This window comes from Trachinotus anak, unplaced genomic scaffold (genome assembly GCF_046630095.1).
Source record: "Trachinotus anak isolate AG129_WGS33_773 ecotype Australia unplaced genomic scaffold, CSIRO_AGI_Tana_v1 ptg000010l, whole genome shotgun sequence".
Classification (NCBI taxonomy): Eukaryota; Metazoa; Chordata; class Actinopteri; order Carangiformes; family Carangidae; genus Trachinotus; species Trachinotus anak.
In genome coordinates, this window is record NW_027273861.1 from 9,320,892 (window position 1) to 9,340,375 (window position 19,484).

General features: G+C 42.3%; 2 protein-coding genes across 2 annotated transcripts; one reads left to right on the forward strand and one right to left on the reverse strand.

Moving 5' to 3' along the window:
* Positions 1-93: 93 nt before the first annotated feature.
* Positions 94-7,882, reverse strand: plpp6 (phospholipid phosphatase 6). Its single transcript, XM_071487360.1, has 2 exons — positions 7,224-7,882; positions 94-4,412 (listed from the first exon to the last, which is right to left on the reverse strand). The coding sequence occupies exons 1-2, from the start codon at positions 7,714-7,716 to the stop codon at positions 4,045-4,047; spliced, it is 861 nt and encodes a 286-aa protein (XP_071343461.1). The 5' UTR covers positions 7,717-7,882; the 3' UTR covers positions 94-4,044.
* A 1,401-nt stretch (positions 7,883-9,283) lies between these two features.
* Positions 9,284-15,870, forward strand: prdx6 (peroxiredoxin 6). Its single transcript, XM_071487361.1, has 5 exons — positions 9,284-9,472; positions 11,625-11,781; positions 14,157-14,300; positions 14,612-14,758; positions 15,520-15,870. The coding sequence occupies exons 1-5, from the start codon at positions 9,381-9,383 to the stop codon at positions 15,643-15,645; spliced, it is 666 nt and encodes a 221-aa protein (XP_071343462.1). The 5' UTR covers positions 9,284-9,380; the 3' UTR covers positions 15,646-15,870.
* The last annotated feature ends 3,614 nt before the right edge of the window (positions 15,871-19,484 follow it).

A 19,484-nucleotide genomic window follows, 5' to 3' on the forward strand; every position in this document is an offset into this window, starting at 1 on the left:
AGTTCAATTTGTGCATCCTGAGTTAAATCAAGTGGGTGGAATTAAGAGAAGTGCTAATGAGTAACATGTCTATTATACATGACATGAGACAGGTTTGCATTGGTTCCCCATTTAATTAAAAATCACAACTACAATTAAATCATTTAGCAATAACCCCTCAAGGAATATTGAACAGCACATTCAAATCCACTGAACGTAACACAGTGTAATCACATGTCCATAAAGGCATATGTGTATATATACATTAACATTTTATATCATATAGCAGGCAAAACTGAGTGCACTATATTGGAGCCGACAATGTGCAAGAACAGATGTGGCGGATGCTGGAGATCTTTAAGAGCCGAATAAACAAATGAATGCATTTTCTTAACGTTGGTATCAACAGGTGGAATGTGCAAAATCTACTCCCAACACACAAATATATTCATTGTGATAAAACATGTTGTCTTATGCTTAAGATTAACAATCAATATCAACATGAAAAAAAACACAGAAATCTTAATTTGGTCACAATGTTCACCATCCAGCATATTTAGATTTGCCACAGAAGTGTAATGAAATAAAAAGGCTGGAGAGCTGCCACCTCACTCACTGGTCATCTCACCGCTCACACCTGGGAAGATCATTGGTCAATTATTGCAGAAAGAGGGCACAGCATGTAAGAGGTCACTGAAACAGTCTACGATGGCGCACCAGTGTGTCAGGTCACAGTCTGTTACAGTACGCCGGTTCATACCAGACATCTGCATCTGGTTTGGGCCAACTGGCAGAAATCACATGAAGTGGCTCACAGTCAAAAAAATCTTTCAGAAAGTGAAGTACAAAAAAAAAAAAAACTACACACACATGCACACACAAAAGTTAGACATTCTTTCTGTCAAAGAAACTGTAAATAGCCGATATACATTTACAAAGAAACCCAATATTCGTATATTCAATCAAAATCCTCACTAGTAGACAAATTAACACAGACCAGCACACATGGAAATCAGGACGCACCTGCAGATCGACACGTCCTGGTTTCTGGCAGTGCTAAGATATGTATGTGTGTGCGTGTGTGAGCAAGGTGTTGGGCAACATCTTGACCACTGGCGTCATTTAATGTTAACGTTGCATGGTGTTGCATGGTGTTGCATGATGTTGCATGGCATTCAACTCCCAGTCAGTGCGCAGATATGGTTTAATCATCAAACATGCTGCTTCTAAGCAGTAGTATGTGCACCTCCACACGCCCCCCAGACAAAGAGACATTAATGCTGGGAAGGACAAACCTCTCCGACCCCCGATGACATACATATGTGGCTAAACATTAAGATTCAAGACGGTTCAGTGTGTCAAAGTATCCCAGCATCATCAAATATTAACTGTGGGAAGATTTGCCACAGTTCAGCACTTCCCTTAACAGATTATTGCCTTTGTGAATCTTCAACTGAGAATGAGTCGTTAATTGAGAAACGTTATGGAAGCACATGACAAAGGATTAAAATCGATCCAGCCATTACTTTACACAGAGCCATGTGATCACTTCACTTAGAGTTAGTGGGTGACAGGTTATTTTCACACAACTGTTCTGAGTAGGTTGAATAAATAAGGGTCAGATTTTTCACTACTCTCTGATTCTGATCACTGCTCCATGAACCCTGGCAGCGCACCAGGTCCTTAAATTAAAAAATTACTTGAGACATCTCCACTCACCCAAACTCGATGCCAACATGAAACTGCCACGTCACTGATGGGAGATGACGTCCATGGGTTACGCATTCCCATATTATTTTTTTTTTCTCCTTCAAAATGTAAACTAATGAATAAACCTAGTCCATCCTGGTCTGGCAGATGAGAATCATTGCAATGCCATTGTCTTTAGGAACGGTTTCACAGTGCACAACATGTAGCACAGTCAGTTTACAAACAAAACTTCAGGTGATAAAAAACCGTCACATAAGTGGGTCCATAGTGGATTACTTTAAAGTGCCACTTTAACTGTCTACCAAATGTTTTTAATTACTATCTCCCCACTGATTGTATTCAGTGACCATTACCACTGACAAGTCTAATATTATAAAACAGTTTCTTCAATATAAAGATAGAGCATAAACAGAACTAACTAATATTATCCTCAGCCAGAGCCACTGATCAAGCGGCTTGTGGTGTAATTGGGTACATTTCAGGTATTTAAACATGCTTCCCTTCTCTGAGCTAGAGGTGGGCCTCAGCTGCAACGTGGGCCACACCTCAGAGGCACACTGCCCAAAATCTCATCCAAAGCTTGGTTCACGCGAGTTTCATGAAATCAGAGCAAGACCTTGATTGAAAACAGGCTCACAGCTTGCTCCACATGTTCATATGTATAATGCAGTGATGGACTCGGTCAGTTTTGTCCTGAGAAAGTGAACAATTCTACGACGATGTGGTCAATCAGTCAGAAGTCATAACTCATAGCTGTCACAGATGTCTTTTTGTAGGCGGACTGCAGGCCACTATCCTTTTAATAAAACCACAGCTGATCATATTCTTTCACTTCTAACGGCAGGCGAAAGTGACTGAGCGGACATGTCCATGCATCATAAATAAACAGCCTTCTGTCATTTTTTCTCAGTAGAGCAACAAATCTGTGGCTCCTTCAGCATCATCTGAGCCAAACTGTGCTCATTCCTCTTCAGATTAGCAGGTTACGTTTGGTAAGTGGATGGCTCATTAGTTTACAATGAAGATGCTACCTAAGACTCAAGTGCATCCGATATACAGCCCTCCTTCCTCACGTAGACAAATGTATTGTACAGTGTGTCAGTACTGAGACTTCTGATGCATTACACTGTTTGAAATGGTTACTGCCTAGAGAACAGTACTCCCACACACTTCTTCTGACTTTGAATGAACTGTTTGGGAAAATGATGATATTTCTAACCATCATACAGTTTTTTAATAAATAAAGGGTTTGATAAGAGTGGTGATTCAGTGCAGCAGGTATAAATATAACAGGCATGATATGGCAGCTGATTAGTCCAAGATAGCAACTCTATAAGTGAGTTATGTGCATGCCTTGATAATAACATGTTTTCGTGTGTAATCTGTCAAAACTGATTAGCAATCAGTCATATGTTATATATTTTGGTTAATTATTAATGTGACAGTGATAATGTCAAGGAAGTATGAATAACCGTGATATAGATGGGTGAAATAAATGTTTATGAGGGTTTACTTGAAACAATAAAATGCCTTATCCTATCAGATATGGTAATTAATTCTGTTTCTTCTATGAAGGCTGGAGGTGAACAGGAGCATGAACTACACAGCAGGGAAATCATTTGGCTTCAGTTCCTAGAAATCACCCTAAAGGAAGATGACAGGTGAAGACAGGTGGGCCAGGTGCTCCCATGAACCCTGTGTCAGCACTGGAAACTGGCCTCAACTTAAATATGGCGATAACAGTAACAACAGCAATAACAGGGTGGGCCTAACGACAGTGTGCACACACTCTGTGAAATACCTGTGACAGACAAGGTATATTTAAATCCCAGTTTGTGAGCAGTTGGTCATCTGCAGATCACCTTGAACAAAAAAAATGCAGGATTTCATAGGTTTAGGATGTATCACTTACTTTTATATTATTATATTTAACTGATTCTTGATTGATCTTTGCTTCTGCTTTAAATTAATAAAAGATATACTCTGTAAATAAAGTGCAAAAACCCAATTGGCATTAGTAAAGAATTCATATAAAGTATTATTACTTATCTAATGATGGAATAAGAAATTGACATCTCCTCAGCAATGCAAATGGCGTGGCTTCAGGAGGTAAGCTGATCAAATCTGCTCCCCTCTGGTCTGCTCTGATTAAAACCCTGTACTAATTATTACAGACAGTCTATTTGCTGCCATAGAATTTAGTGTCAGATAATAGAAGAAGAAGAAGACTGTGTGTGATAGAGCTCTCTTCTCTAGTCAAAGAACCATCAACCATCTCTTATATAATCAGTCTAAAAGACAAAAGCTGTGCAAGCGCTCTTGATGCAATATTTCCTCCTTCTTCAGTCCTTAATGTTAAGCTAACTGTCCCAGCAGCCCTTGCAGGGTTTGAGGTGAGAGCCACAGCATCTCCACCAGGTTGTACTGCCAATAGCCCATCCAGAACCCAAACATCACATCAGTCACGTTGTGCCTGCCCAGCATCACGCGGCTCAGCCCCACCAGGCCGGCCCACAGCAGGACGAGGACCCTCAGCGGGGCTGCCAGCACGAGGTGGGCCAGCAGGAACCGCCCACACATGGCGGCACGGGTGGCATGGCCGGAAGGGAAGGAGTAGCGGTCCACAGAAAAGGTGGCGAACATGTCCATACGGTTATGTGCGGGCCGACGTCGGCGCACCACTGCCTTAACAATGGTAACCAGGACCAGATCCAACAGCAGTCCTGGAAGGAAGACGGAGGAGAGGAAGAGGGAGGTGTGTAAGCATGTAATATGTGAAGAAACAGTAATGCAATTACATCAACACAAAGGACACTGGCAAACAGACATGAGCCGTTAAGAGATATAAGGAGGGGCTCAAATGTAACAGCAACCCTGGTTATCTTTGTATTCCTGGTACAGATTTACATCACGACTATAAAAACTTTGAGAGTTAGTATATATTCAAACAAATCAGAGCAAGCCTGTACAATACATTTTTGGTAACAGATTTGATTTGGTTTGGCAGAGTTTTGGTGCTGGATGTCCCTCCTGACACAAACTAAGTTCAGGGGAGTCGAGGACCAAGCCTCCGACCCACAATCAGCAGCCAACCTGCTCTATCACCTGAGCCGTGGCCCCTCCTAAAGCCTTATACATGCATGTATGGCATTTAAAAGCTCTATGCTTTGGCACCATCTGGTGGTACTATCAAGGCTGACACTGTAGCAGACAGCAGTTCACTACACTCCATGTAGGTACCTCAGTTCAGGGGACCTGGGATAAGGCTTTTTCACAGCAGACGTTTTGTGTGTATGTGAAACTTGCCTTTTCCAAATACTGTATTTGTTGTTTACACTGCAAAGATTTAGCAAGTAGGATGAAACTGAAATAAATCTCTTTAAAACAACAGCTCTGATGAAAGTTGTTAATAATACTGTAAAACTATTTTTCTGTCAAGATATTAAGTGTTCGAGGCTGTAAAGGCTGGCATCTGGACAAAATTGATGTATAGGATGGATCTTTTATATTATGTGACTACACTGCGCATATGATAAACCTTTTTTTATTATCAGTTGCTTCATGTTCACTGCAGTGCTGAAATATTAATGCAACAGTCAGACGGCAGTGAGCCAATCGCTGCTGGGAGTCCAGTGAAAGATTTTAAGCAAAATTAATATGCAACAGCACATTTATTAATTATTAATGACCTCTCTACGGCCAAATACCTGCCGTCGTGAAAAGCTGTGGTTTAAACACTGTCTTTTGAATCTGACTTCTTCCAGACACCAAGCTGGGACTGTCTTGATGTTCATCTTGTTTGCACAACTTAACACCTCAAAGACAAATCTATCATAATGCAGAGGACCAGAGGCTAAAGTTACTGTACTGTACTTTACCCCTAACCTTCACTGTACTGAAAATAGTGAGGTGAGGTCGTCCTGAGGGAATCATAGGCCAATCATACCATTTAATGGCTCATTAAATGCATCCTGTGTTGCACCCATCTTATTATCAGTCATATAAACGCAGCTGAGGTGGATCTATCATACAGTACAATCAGGATTTGATAACACAAGCCACAAATTGCTTTGTCATTGTTTCAGTCAGTTTCAGTTTCTGACACTATGTAACTTGCATATTCTAACAACTGCAAAAAATAAATTATATTCCTCACAATTTCCCGGGGCCCAAGGCAGCATCTTCAGATGTTTTGTCCAGACAACAGACTAACACCCTAAGATATCAGTTAACAAAACAGAGGAAAAACAGCAAAGCCTCATATCTGAGAAGCTGAATCCGTGGAGTGTTAACTGTTTTCTCGAAACTGTTTTCAATTCATTTTCTGTCAAACGACTAATTTGACAGAAGTTTCAGGACTCACTGATACAGCCACACCCTCCAACTGTCAACAAATCGCTGATAAACCACACAATAGAGAGGCAGGCTGTGTTCTTCACAGCTTCTCTAACCTGACTAACATACACCTGTGGAGACAGACTTGCCTCTACCTGCCCTAATAATTACTCAGCTGTCACTTCTGAGTATGTGTCACTGTAAGAATCCCTACCAGAGCAAGAACACAAAATTAGGCGGGACCAACAACAAAGTCCACACAGTGAACAGAGGCGTTGTGGCCTCACATTACTGAACAAAACAACCAGACCAAGACCAACCAGGATGGAGACACACCAATCTTCCTCTGAATAAGATCATCTTCATATACAAGCTGAATGAATGTGTGCACTTTTAGGTGTGTTGACATTGTTTTGATACTTTTTTACTTGTTATTAACTTAGGCAATCCAGGTAAAAGCTGCATTACTGCCCATGAAACAATCCTCAGTCCAAAGACGTGCCTCTGCTAAATAATTACTAAAAATGCAGACCAGGGTGAGACTCCATGCAAGTCCATCTCACAACTGCTCTTCAGCTAACTTTCATTTGGGTTGGGACGATCCTAACAAACATGGAAGAAAATGTCTGGTGGCCAAAGCATGGTGTGCTGGAGAAGATCTGCATAACACTGCTGCACACTAGATTTCACACAATACAATCTGCACATTTAGGCCGAGTTTCACTGAATCAGAGGCGTCCACCTGTTTGCAAAGCAGACTGACACAACTGGAGGGAGATATATTAGAGGGAACCTGGAGAAAACATGTCAGTTACAGCCAAGAATGGGGAGAGGAAACCGTAAACAGAGAGGGAGCAAGGGAACAAATGACATCAACAGGTGAGAGGCTACCTGCCCTGATGGAGGAAGGGTAAAATGGGTCTGAAAATGAACGGAGATGGTCATGGGAAGTGGGATCAGGTCTTCTACAGCTGAGATGAGTTCTGACAGGGGAGCTGCGCATGGCAAATCAGGACAAGGTAGGAACAGGGGGGCTGCGACACAGATACTGCATCTCAGCCCAGCTCAGGGGCACCGAGAGACATGTTTGCAAAGGGTCCGGGAGAGCTCTCTGTCGCTGAGCGTTTAACTTCTCTCAGAGAAGGAGACACGGAGAAATCACACATGGAGGAACACAAGCGGCAGAGTTGCTGTTTTACCCGTGAAGAGGTTGAGCATGACCTCTTGTCCTGCAGCACTGTCGCTCTTGTACAGACAGTAGGCGGTACCAGCCAGCCAGGGGATGCCATGTCCCGATATCTCTATCAGTTTCATCAGCGGGCGCACACTCCCCCAGGACGAGTCCTCGCAGGCACACACCCCCAGCCGCTTGGACAGCCACAGGTCGATGGCGAGCAGGGAGCTGAGAGCGACGCGGATGAAGGACGGGTTGAGCCGTATACCGTCCTCCTCCGGCAGCCCCTGACCGCTCGCCGAGCCCGTGGAGGAGCTGGAGCCCCGGCGCCGAGTGGGGCTCTCTGAGGCTCGCAGCCGGGCGGTGGTCGGGTCGGAGCCCTGCCGCTGGAGGAGGTGCGGCGGTGACGACCGGTTCAACGGCTTCGTCAGGGACATGAACTCGTAGCGGCCGTTAGAGCTGCCGAGCACCGGGCTCCCTCCACTGCGGCCGGGGCTCTTAGCTTTGGGAGACGGCATGTTATCTGTCGGTCTGAAGGCGTGGATCGGCCCCTGTGATGTGGTTACAGCGCAGGGGTCAGTTTTCTGCAGTGCCGTGTCGGCTGTCGATCCTTTAGCTCATCTGTTGTACGTCTCACAATTCATGTCACGTCTACTAACACGGAGCTGAATCGCCATCTTTGTTGTTCTTATCGCAAAGCAGCCTGGGAAATTGTGTTTCATTAGGACGATTTTCCTCTGACTCCCGAGCGTAGGTGTGCGCCAAACATCCTGTTTGAAGGCACCAAGACTGCAATCCTGAAACTTGATCACTTAATAATTAATAATAATAATAATAATAAACAATGAATTCCTCAGTGGGATGAGATGTTGGAGTGTCCATTGTTTTTCAGCAGTGGCTGGTTGAGTTTGTTTCTGCCACTGGTCGCCAAATGGAAACGTCGCAACCGAGACATCCCGGTACAGAAAACAAAGCGCTTTCCTCAGCCACTGTTGAAGCCTACAAGTGGTGTTCATTTCATGCATTCAACCAAACATTTTGGTCGCTTCGCATCCCTCAGTATCACTAGTCTGAGAATAGCTCATATGGATTTTGATGTTTGATCCAAATTTATGACAGAAAATTATGCAGAAAAAAAATGTAGTATTTTTTTCCCCCAGCTTGTTCCACTTGAACAAATGCTGGGAGAGCCCCAGGCTTGTGATCACTCCATAATCAGGTGATCACAATGCCTGAGGAGTAGCTTATATGCAGCCTCGACCCCATGTGACAATACACTGCAGCCTTTTATATACAGTCTATGATTGCAGCACACTGAAAAGAATCATATGAAGAAGAAAGTTGAAGTGAATCAGAAGAAAATTTCTAAACTTTATATATGCTATACTATACTATACTATAAAGTGCATTGCACTGACCTAACAGTAAAAGGAAAATAGGAGATATTTACATACATATATCTTTCAATTCGTAGTTCTTCATACAATGTCTTCAAGTATAAGAAACTAGACACACTAAAAAAGACACTGAAATGCTGTCAAACATCTGGCCACTGTAGTTTTCAGCAAACATCCCAACCAACATAGACGCAAGACACCAAGACTGCAAGAAACAAACAACAGAGTGGCTGTGTTTTTGGTTGAAGGTAGAGCTCTATGGCACAGAGGAATAAGGTATATCAGCCTTTAGCATCAATTCATTGTCGGTGTTTTTTTTGTCCTTTTGTTGACAGTAAGAAAAATATAGAACATTTATTACAATTCAAATCTCCCTTTGGTAAATATCACATTCACAGTATCAGATTTCTTCAAGTCTTATATTGAACTTGACACTCTATAAATCTGTCTGTAAAAAACCCCTAAAAACAACAAAGCTTTGAAGACATTTGTTCTTTATTTATTTATTCTACTAAAATTACGTAAATTGATTTATTAGTTTCTATAAATTTGTTTGTATATAAAATTGTATATAAAACTTCTGCCGATATGTTTGTTTAATAAAGTTGTTAAAGAATAATAAAAAAAAAAACCCGGTTTGGTATCTTTTCTCTGGTTGGTGGACGGGCTGGTCCCGCCCTATCCGGGCCCACTCATGCGGCGCTGATATCCGCTCAGCCCCGCACCGACAGGCGGACTGTGCCTCTTCCTCCCTCTCGCCCCGGAGCCGCAGAGAGGAGCCGACCATGCCTGGACTTCTGCTGGGAGACGAGTTCCCCAACTTCGAGGCCGACACCACCATCGGCAGGATCCAGTTCCACGACTTCCTGGGTGGCTCGTAAGTGCGCAGGCTTCATGCGCAGCCGATGCCCTGCAGCCTGCTTGTTTTATTCTGAGAAGCGCTGTGATGAGCCAGTTCAGGTGGTTAGGTGTCAAAGCCCGGTGATCCCTGATCTCAAAGAGGAGTCATTCTCAACCCGAAAGCTAATAAGTGCGATTGAGATCAATTAGCCCACGTAAGTTTTTGATCGTGGCAACAGGGTTACACAAGCACGACCCGTGGGTTTCAATAGCCTTCGTATTATATAACACATACTTCTACAGCTGCACTTTCCCAAGCTATAGAAAAGCTGTGTTTGTGTTTTTTTTTTTGAATGGATAATAGCTGCAGACTGAAAAGAGAGTAGGCACGGTAAATGTTTTTGGCACCACTTTGTGTAGGTGTTGTTCGGGGTGAAACAACGGATGCAGTGTTTTTGTTTTGTGAGGTGAAACCAGTCACAGCAGGGCCTGCATTGTGTGAATGTGGAGCTGTGCCCGACTGCTTGTGTCCTCTGCTGGCATCCGATCTGAAGTCTCAGCTATTTTATTCTATCACAGCGGGGTGAAAAAGATAGTACTGCATGTACAACATCACACACGGTGGCTGGTTTGGACATGGGCAGAGTGTAAATGTGCACTTTGTTGTATTGTTTTCCAGAAACTTTATGATCAAACATTGAAACGTTCTGAGTCGGGTTTAAATTGATAAACTTTAGGTTTTTAAATGTGACCCTGCTGACAAAACAAGGCATTTAAAGATGTTGCCTTTGACTCTGAGAAACTTTGACAAGAATTTTTCACATTTTATTGACTTTGTAGACCAAATGTTTTAAAACGGTAATTGATAGATTAATCAGTAATGAAAATAATTGTTAGGTGCAGCATTACTCCTACCAACAAAGGTAATGTCTGAGGATTTTTTTACCCTTATTCCCTGTCCTGAAGGCTGCACAATGAGTCAGCAGACATGGTGATGCAACATGTTACTGGCTCCAGTTTCCAAACAGACACACTGCAACAGTCTGAAACTTGATCACTTCACGATTTATTAATTAAATATTAAACAAAAAATACCTCAGTGTGTTCTTTTTACATACATCAAACCAGGTTTTTGGTCACTTTGTGTCACTCAGAATCACTGGTCTGACAGTAGCCCATATGGACTATGATGTTTGATCCAAATTTATAAGACAGTTTTGCAGAAAAAAAAGTATTTTTGTGTAACTTCTTGTCAATATGAGTATTTCAGCTTGTTCCACTTGAACAAGTGCTTGAACAAATTGGGAGAGCCCCAGTCTAAGCGGGGCTTCTGGTCACTCCATAATCAGGTGATCACAATGCCTGTGAAAAGTAGCTTTTCTGTTGCCTCTGCCCAGTGTGACAACACATTGCAACACACTGAAGAGAATCATATGAGGAAGAAAACTGAAGTTAATCAGCCTGTAAACAGGTCAGCAATTTAAAAAACAGTGTGACACCCATGTGTAAACCTAGATCTGCCCTGCCCTTCAACCCCTCCTTGTCAAACGCACTGTCCATTCCCAGTGCAACACAGCTGGATTTTAATGTCTTTCAGTTTGACTCTGGCAGATTATTCACAGACACCTGTTGCTGCAATCTGTGGCTGGAATGTCCTCTACTGAGACCGAATGTTCTCGGTCTTTCTCTCACAATAACCATTTCCTCCTCTACCGTTGTCTCGACTCCCACTTCTTGTGCTCTTGCTATCATCAGTCTTTTTAGAAACATCTGGACTTTGTGTCCCTAATGAGAAATATGTGTGTGTCAAATCATAAATAGTGAAAACACAAAACGCAGAATAAATCTAAACAGATCTCAAATGAGGTATGTAAAGTCCATTTAGATGTACAGAGAAGTGGAGGCTTGTCTGTTAATTGACATTCGTGCAGCTTTGACCTTTAGTCTGGTTCATATTGTGTGTGGATACCTAAACTTGTATCTCACAGGATGTAACAGGGCCAGTCCATAAAAATCTAAGCTTTCTACAAGCTCAGTCTTAAATAGGAAAACATGAGTGTAGGCTGCTGTACAATAGCTGCCTTTAATTGCTATTTTCCAAATGCAGTTTTCCACAATGAAGTTTTTGAGCCAATAAAATGATGAGAAGAACCAGGAACTTATTGCTGCGTGGACCTTTTCCTCTGCAGGTGGGGTATCCTGTTCTCCCACCCTCGGGACTTCACTCCTGTCTGCACCACTGAGCTGGCCTGTGCTGCTAAGATCAGTGATGAGTTCAAGAAACGAGGTGTGAAGATGATTGCCTTGTCCATTGACAGTGTTGAGGATCACCGCAACTGGAGCAAGGTTAGGGATACACACACACACACACACACACACACACACACATACTTGTACTTCTATCTTTGTGAGGACACTCATTGACATAATGCATTCCGTAGCCCCTTACCCTAACCTTAACCATCACAACTGAGTGCCCAACCTTAACCCTGACCCTGACCTTAACCTAAACCTAATTCTAACCATAACTCTAAAACCAAGTCTTAACCCTCAAAATGTGATTTGAAGGTGTCTCAAAAAGTGAGGACCGCCCAAAATGTCCTCACTTTCCCAAAATGTCCTCACTCTGTTAGTAAAATACTTTTTTTGGTCCTTACTATGTAGCAAGTACAAGTACACACACACACACACACACACACACACACACACACACACACACACACACACACTATGGGTGGAGTGACACTCGATGATGGCAATTAATTTATACTTATATTACACAACACTGATGTTTAAAGCGTGCAGGTGGCTTACTATGCAGAAACATTGACAGTGGTGACATTAGTCGCTGTAATCTCATGGTTATTATCCTCTAACTCCACCTGTTAATCTCTTGTGGACAGGATCTTTGTTTTATGTACGTACTTGCTGTTCTGTTATCTGAATTCAAAGTCCTCCCATTTTGATCAAAACCAAACTCATCCAGTGTCTGTTTCTTTAAATGTCCAGGGGCCATATTCACAAAACATCCCAAGGCTAAAAGTAGCCCCTCTCCGGCCAAGTTCAGAGTAAGGGGCATATCAGGCCTAATTTAAGGAGTCCTAGATTTTTTGTCTGGGAGTAATTTAAAAAACATTTCAGTGTTAAAAGTAGGTCCTCAGTCACTAACACTTGCTGACAGTCGGTCAAATGCTGCAGGTAATGTGCCTCATCCTGTCAGTATTTTTGAAAAACAGAACAATAATGAACTTTTAAAACCAGAGTTTGATGGCAGGTGAATTAATAAGAATCAAATCAGCAAACCAACAAATCGAAACGACCCAGTAACGCTGCTGATGACAGTTTGCACCACTTTCTGCTCCTGTGTTTGTTGTGCTGAAGAACTTCAAGGAAAAATGCTACTCAGATCTAAATTAGTTTAACTGTTCAGTGTAGTGTAGATAAAAAAAAAAAAAATTAAAATCACTGTTCTCTCAATTTGAATTTATTTGCTTTAATGTAATCAAAACATTGTATTAGATTTTTAAAATTAAATTATTTTATATAAAAATTACATTAAATAGTTTTATTAAATGTAATTAAATTTGATTTCATTTTCTAAATTCAGTTCAATTACTTTTTATTTCAGTTTCTTTAGTTTAAGTGAATTGTATTATTTTTTTGTAGTATTTAAACTTTCTTTGATTTATAATTATTGTATTTTCATTTAGTATAATTTTCATTCGAATTAAATTAAAAATGTGAATTAATTCAATTTCATTTATAGTTCAATTAATAAATGTTATAATAATGCAATCTCTTTAATCCAGTTTTGTTTATTTTCAGGTTATGTATTGATTAATATTTTATTTCAGTGACACGGGCCACTCAGCTGTCAGCCAGTCACTGTTCACAGAGAGAGTAAATGAATTCAGAAACATGATCCATAGCAACAGGACCAGCCCTGCCTCTTACTTTAGTTTGAGTTCTCTCAGTTCCTCTGTAAAAGCTGTTCTCAGCAGCTTTCTGAATAGGTCTTTAGATGAAACTCTTTTTTAGCTAAATGTTGCTGTCTTACTCTAGATGGTAAGATAAGACACTTTGCAAATACACTCTCTGAAGTTTATATCCCTGCAGATTTATGGATTTAAACTCTATCCATTGTGCAGGATAATTATAAAACTTGGCTCTTGCTTGCCTCTAACTCTGAACAGTATTGTAATTGTGCCTGTGGCTGTGTTGTATTTGGTGGAAACATTCATGAGTTAATCCCTTCCCAAAACACAGAGGGGATTCACTGTGATCGTCTTTTAACTGGGTTGCCACATTACAACAACGCCTGCTCAGAAAGGCCAGTGATTGGTCCAAGTTCGCTGGACCAGTGTCACATAGATGAACTGATTTCAAACATTATTGCCACCTACCTCCTGCCTCCCTGCATAAAACATATAAATCTACAAGTGTTTTCTCTCATTTTCCTCTCAGATCATTTTTAGTGTCTGTGAAGTAGCAGGTTTGGCAGAACAGCCAAAGTGTCTGAGCAGAGTTTATGGTCCCCATAGTGACTTGTAACACTGTTACTGTTTATGGCCCATGAAAGAGTTAAGGATTAGATGCTCAGAGTTTGTGGTCACTCATCAAACCTGTGGTCCAGGATGGAGAGAATAATTAACTGAGAATGAGGACGTACCCACTGACAAGTGTGTAAAGGCTGAAACCATGTGTCCCTTCTCTCTGTGTAGGATGTGATGGCGTATAACAGTAAGGCTGAGAGCGCCCTGCCCTTCCCCATCATCGCTGATGACAAGAGAGAGCTGTCCATCCAGCTGGGGATGCTGGACCCTGATGAGAAAGACAAGGATGGACTGCCTCTCACTGCTCGCTGTGTAAGAACCCGGTCCCCCTTTTTGCATGTACCAACAAATGCCCTCTTCATCAGTGCTAGACTTAGTATGTTTAGCATCAGTACAAGAACAAAGGCCAAAACACGGCATTTGTTTTTGTAGCTGCCCAATTTACCCTCCATTAGCCTAGAAAGCTTCGTATATAAACTGTATTTGATGAGGAACTGTGATTAAAAAATATGTTAATTCAGTTAGTTAGTAACTGAGTTTTTTTTTTTTTTTTGGTGGATGCATTTATGACCAGACAAAAAAAAGATGTTCTGTAAAACTGTTGTGATCTCAACCTCCTTCAGGTCTTTGTGATTGGCCCCGACAAGAAGCTGAAGCTGTCCATCCTCTACCCTGCCACCACAGGAAGGAACTTTGACGAGCTGCTCAGAGTTATCGACTCTCTGCAGCTCACTGCACAGAAGAAGGTGGCCACGCCGGTCGACTGGAAGGTACGCAGTTCAGCCTGGTCAAGATAGGAAATCACAATGGATGTATAGCCCTCTTTATAGACAGATGATGTCATGACAGTTACATTAACACATCAAGCAATATTTGAGTTCTCTCTTTTTTTTTTTTTTTTTTTTTGTCTATTTGCTTTTTAATTTGTTTCAATTGTTTTATGGTGGCTGACTAATTCTTGGCCTGGAGTAGTGACCAGTGCAAAGTTAAGCTGACTGTCTCCTTGCTCCAGCTTCTTATTTAACAGGCAGATACGTGAGTGGTATCAATCTTCTCGTCTAATCCTCAGCAAGAAAGCAGTTGTGAGCGTTTCCCAAAATATAAAACTATTCCTTTAGATTTCTGCAGTTACTTTGGCCTTTCACTGACCATCTCCAGTGCTTAAATTGTGCTCAGATACAGTACAGACCTCACAGTCCGTCCAAAGTTTCGACATGACAGATGCAGACTCCCACATCCCTCTGCAGAACTGGTTAACACCGTGAAACCATAAGAAATGTTACCTTGCATTGCATTCATTAGGCAGACACTGCCAACAGCTGTATTCAACCCCCATACGGACAAGAGTTGAATTAAAAATTGTAAGGGCATCACTTCCAACCAAACAGTTTAAGTATCTAGGTGACCTCATTTAGAGTGGGAACACTGAACAAAATGACTAAAAGCCACATGATGCAGGAGCCACATGAGACTTTTGGGTGTGGGCTTCTTCTGAGGCTGTGATTTAAAACCGGACTCCCGTCTTTTTCAGCCTGGTGACAAAGTCATGGTCATTCCCTCGCTCTCTGAGGCAGAAGCTGCTGCTCTCTTCCCCAACGGCGTGACAACTAAAGAGGTACCTTCTGGGAAGAAATACTTGCGCTACACCCAGCTTTGAAGACACACTGTGGACTTCATCCTGCTCTACTTTACTGCTCTTTCACCCGGAAATCCTTGGATCATAATTCACATGTAGAACTGATCAAATCATAGATGCACTTACCAGGTTCGGTGACTAGTGTTTTCAGTCATGCCGTGTGCACAGCGAACAAACCAGGAATGATTATAGTGTCAATGTATAGTGCCTTGTTTACCCTCCCTCAATAAACACACTTTTCACATATGTTCTGTGAACTTTCTCACATTGTTTCCAGTTTGGGACAACAGAGGACGAAAAGGTTTGGTAACAAAGGCCTCTGCTGTGACTTACTGTACCACTAGGTGGTCCTCCACAACCAAAAGTAAAAATATCACCATGCTGCAGTACCACCGTGAATCGATAGGCGGCAGTATATGCACAATGATCGATGCTGTGTCTGACAGCAACAAGGCTGAACGCGCCAACCTGCTCTCAACAGTTGCAGTGACAGGGAGTGGTGCCACATGAACCAAAACGCCCAGTTTATTTAGCTTTTCTGTGAATTGAATAGCAGCCTGGCCACATTAGATTGATATCTGCTTTCTGCCATGTTGTTAGATCTCTCAGTGTAAACAGTAAAAGCTCTTAAACTTTCCCCTTCTACTTTTTCATTCATCTTGCCAACTCAGCATTACAGGCTAATGCCCTGGCTGCCCAAATGTCTTAATGTATCCATGGATTAGTCTTTTAAACTGATCGTTCTGTTTGTTCTGCGCTCAGCATCGAGGCTTTTTAAATGTCAGTATGAAGATGAAACAGAGACTGCAAAAATGAGCAGGGCTGGAAAGTAACAAAGTACTTTTACTTAAGTACATTTTTAAGGTACTTGAATTTTACTTGAATATATTTATACCTGTACATTTCTGAGGTGAACATTGTACTTTTTACTCCACTACAATTACTCGACAGATATAGTAACTGGTTACTTTAAAGACTTTAGATTTTGCGTAAATACATATAAGTTTAAAGAATACAGCAGTTGATAAAAGTCAGACCTGTGGCTTCCAGCTGTGTCCAGTTGTGTGGCAGTTCCTCCAAAGCAGCATTTCCTTCGGAGCTCCTCATTTCGCATCAATATACTGTTTGAGGCCCACGTGAATGAAATGATCCATTATCACCAAAAAGGGAAAAAAAAAAAAAAACATCAGAAAAAGAGCTTTTTCTTCTCCTGTTAGTCATCACACAACCTCTGATATTCATCTCGTGACCCTTTGGAAAGATCCCAATCCCTTGGTAACGAACCACAGGACAAAACTAGAAGTAAGAAGTAGTTAAAACAAGCTGCATGTGCACCGATGCATCAGTCACAGGGAACAATGTACCATGAAATGGGCTTCTTCACTTTTGATTCCTAAAGTGTGTTTTGCTGATAATACTTATGTGCTTTGTAATTTGAACGCAGAACTTTCATTTGTAATTGAGTATTTCTGCATTTTGTATTGGTACTTGAGTTAACGTTAGCGCGCTTAAATAACGCATTATGGTTTAACTGAATAAACAGCAGAGGCTGTAACTGAGATTTCATGAGAAATGATTAATTTACCTTTTATGTTTATAGGTTCACCTTTAAATCCATAAAGCATCACAACACCTCTGTTTCAGAGACGGAGGGAAGCCTTAACTAATGTCTGTTGCAAGAGTAAGATGAGATGATTAACTCGTCTCAGCGGGTCGACCTCAACTGTAGACACGACACTGAAGCCAGGACTGTGGTTCAGGTTTCCCCTTTGAGTTATTCAACCCTCAAAAGTGCATGGCAGAGAATCGTATGAGTTGCTTTAAGTAGCGAGAAGGTGAACACTGATCTCACACACACATGCACACACACTCTGGCCTTTGCTTTCACTGTGAGTCTGAGGAATGCTGAGGTCAAAGAGAAGAGAGGGGAATCCATCTGAGTGAGGAGGGAGGCATAGTGTGTGCAGGGCCAGATAAAATATCTCTGGGTCCTCCTCCCTCTCACTCCTGTCATACAGACAATGTGAACAGGAATGTTCCTCTTCTTTTTCTTTTTAATCAGGTGCTCACTTAACAGAATCAGCCCATAAAAGCCCTTTTCTGTCACTTCACTGGATGGCAGAGTCTCTTTCTGTGCGGAGATTGGATCAGATTGCTTATTGTGCAGACAGTATTCACCTTGACAAAAATGCTGGATTCTCAAACGTGTGATGAAAGTACATGTATTCATTTGGTAACCCCTGCCCTCCACCTCCCCCATCTGTTCTCCCTTTCCCTTCTCTGGTGGCTGTTTTGTCCTGAGGAGTCATCCAAACTAACACCCACAGAGACACACCGTACTGATCAAATGCATTTCTCAAATTCCAGACGACAATAGCCCGTGCCAGAGCATGAGGAGCGCTTTGGGTGTCAGACACTGGCTTAATTGCCCAGTACTAACCCGCACCCACCCCAACCTTTCTCCGCCACCCTCCCTCCTGTTCATCTGCCACCCCTCGCTTCTTGGCTAGCGCGCCAACTCACCCCACCTTGCCTCGGCAACACTAGTACATGAAATACAACACCAGTCAGGGCCACGTCTCACAGGGCAAAACACAAACACAATACCAGCTGCTGGTCTCTCTCTCTCTCTCTCTCTCTCTCTCTCTCTCTCTCTCTCTCTCTCTCTCTCTCTCTCTCTCTCTCTCTCTCTCTCTCTCTCTCTCTCTCTCTCTCTCTCTCTCTCTCTCTCTCTAAGGAACGCACATCAGACTGCTGATCAAAGACATAAACACTGCTCTGAGAGGAGTGGCCTCCAATCAAACTTGTCTTATCTCGGAGAGGATGTTCTTTCTCACAGACTCACCAGGCTCCAGTTCTCTAAGAAATGACAACTGTGTAGTTTGATATACAGTAAAGTCCAAAAGCCTGAGACCACTTACTCAATGGGAAACTGTTTCAGGCTTTTTGACTGCACTGTTTCTTGCCATTCTCACATATGTACCTTCAGTAAGAAGCTACAGCCAGCAGCTGGTTAGCTTAGCTTACCATCAAGAGCGTAAACAGAGGGAAACAACTTAGCCTAGCTCTCTCAGAAGGTAAAAAAAATAGTACCAGCACCTCTAAAGTGCGCTGATTAACATGTTATATATCTATTTTTTTTTAAATTCTCATTAAAGTGTAAAAACGACACTTTGTGGTTTGGCACAGCAACCTCATGGTTACAACAAGAAAGGAAGTCACTGTGTTGTGCCAAGAAATAGTGCGGCATATAACCCGCTGCAAAAGCAACAATTGTCATTTTTACACTTGTTTTGTTCAGATTAAACAAACAAGATATAAACTTTGTATTATTGATCTTTAGAGGTGCAGGTCTTCGCAAATCTTTCAACAGAGCCAGGCTAGCTGTCTCAATCTCCTCAGCTGACTCTCAGCTAGGAAGCTAATATTCATATTTCCCTAAATGCCAAATTATCCCCTCAAAGGTGCACATAGAGAGGTGACAGCATGAAAACACCAGCTCACAGTGGTGTGTATTCCCATGCTGTGTGCCAGGCATTGACTTCCTCACCTGAAGCTGCCCATGACCTGCAGGTTAACAAGCCAGAGACCAGAGGAGCTACACAACACCCACATGCACATGTACTCGTGCATATGCTGAGCTATGGCTTGATGCTTTCCAGACGCGCCCTCAGTCTTTCTCCCTCCTACATCGCCTGGCACTCTCGCCTGCCCCTCTCTCCACATCTCCCACACACTTGAGCACACAAATGCACACTAGCACCTCCCCCATCTCACTCAACCCCGCTTATCAAAGTTTTTGCTTCTTCAGCTTCCCTTTCCCATGCAGAGACAAAACACAGCACAGCCAAGTCCTTCTC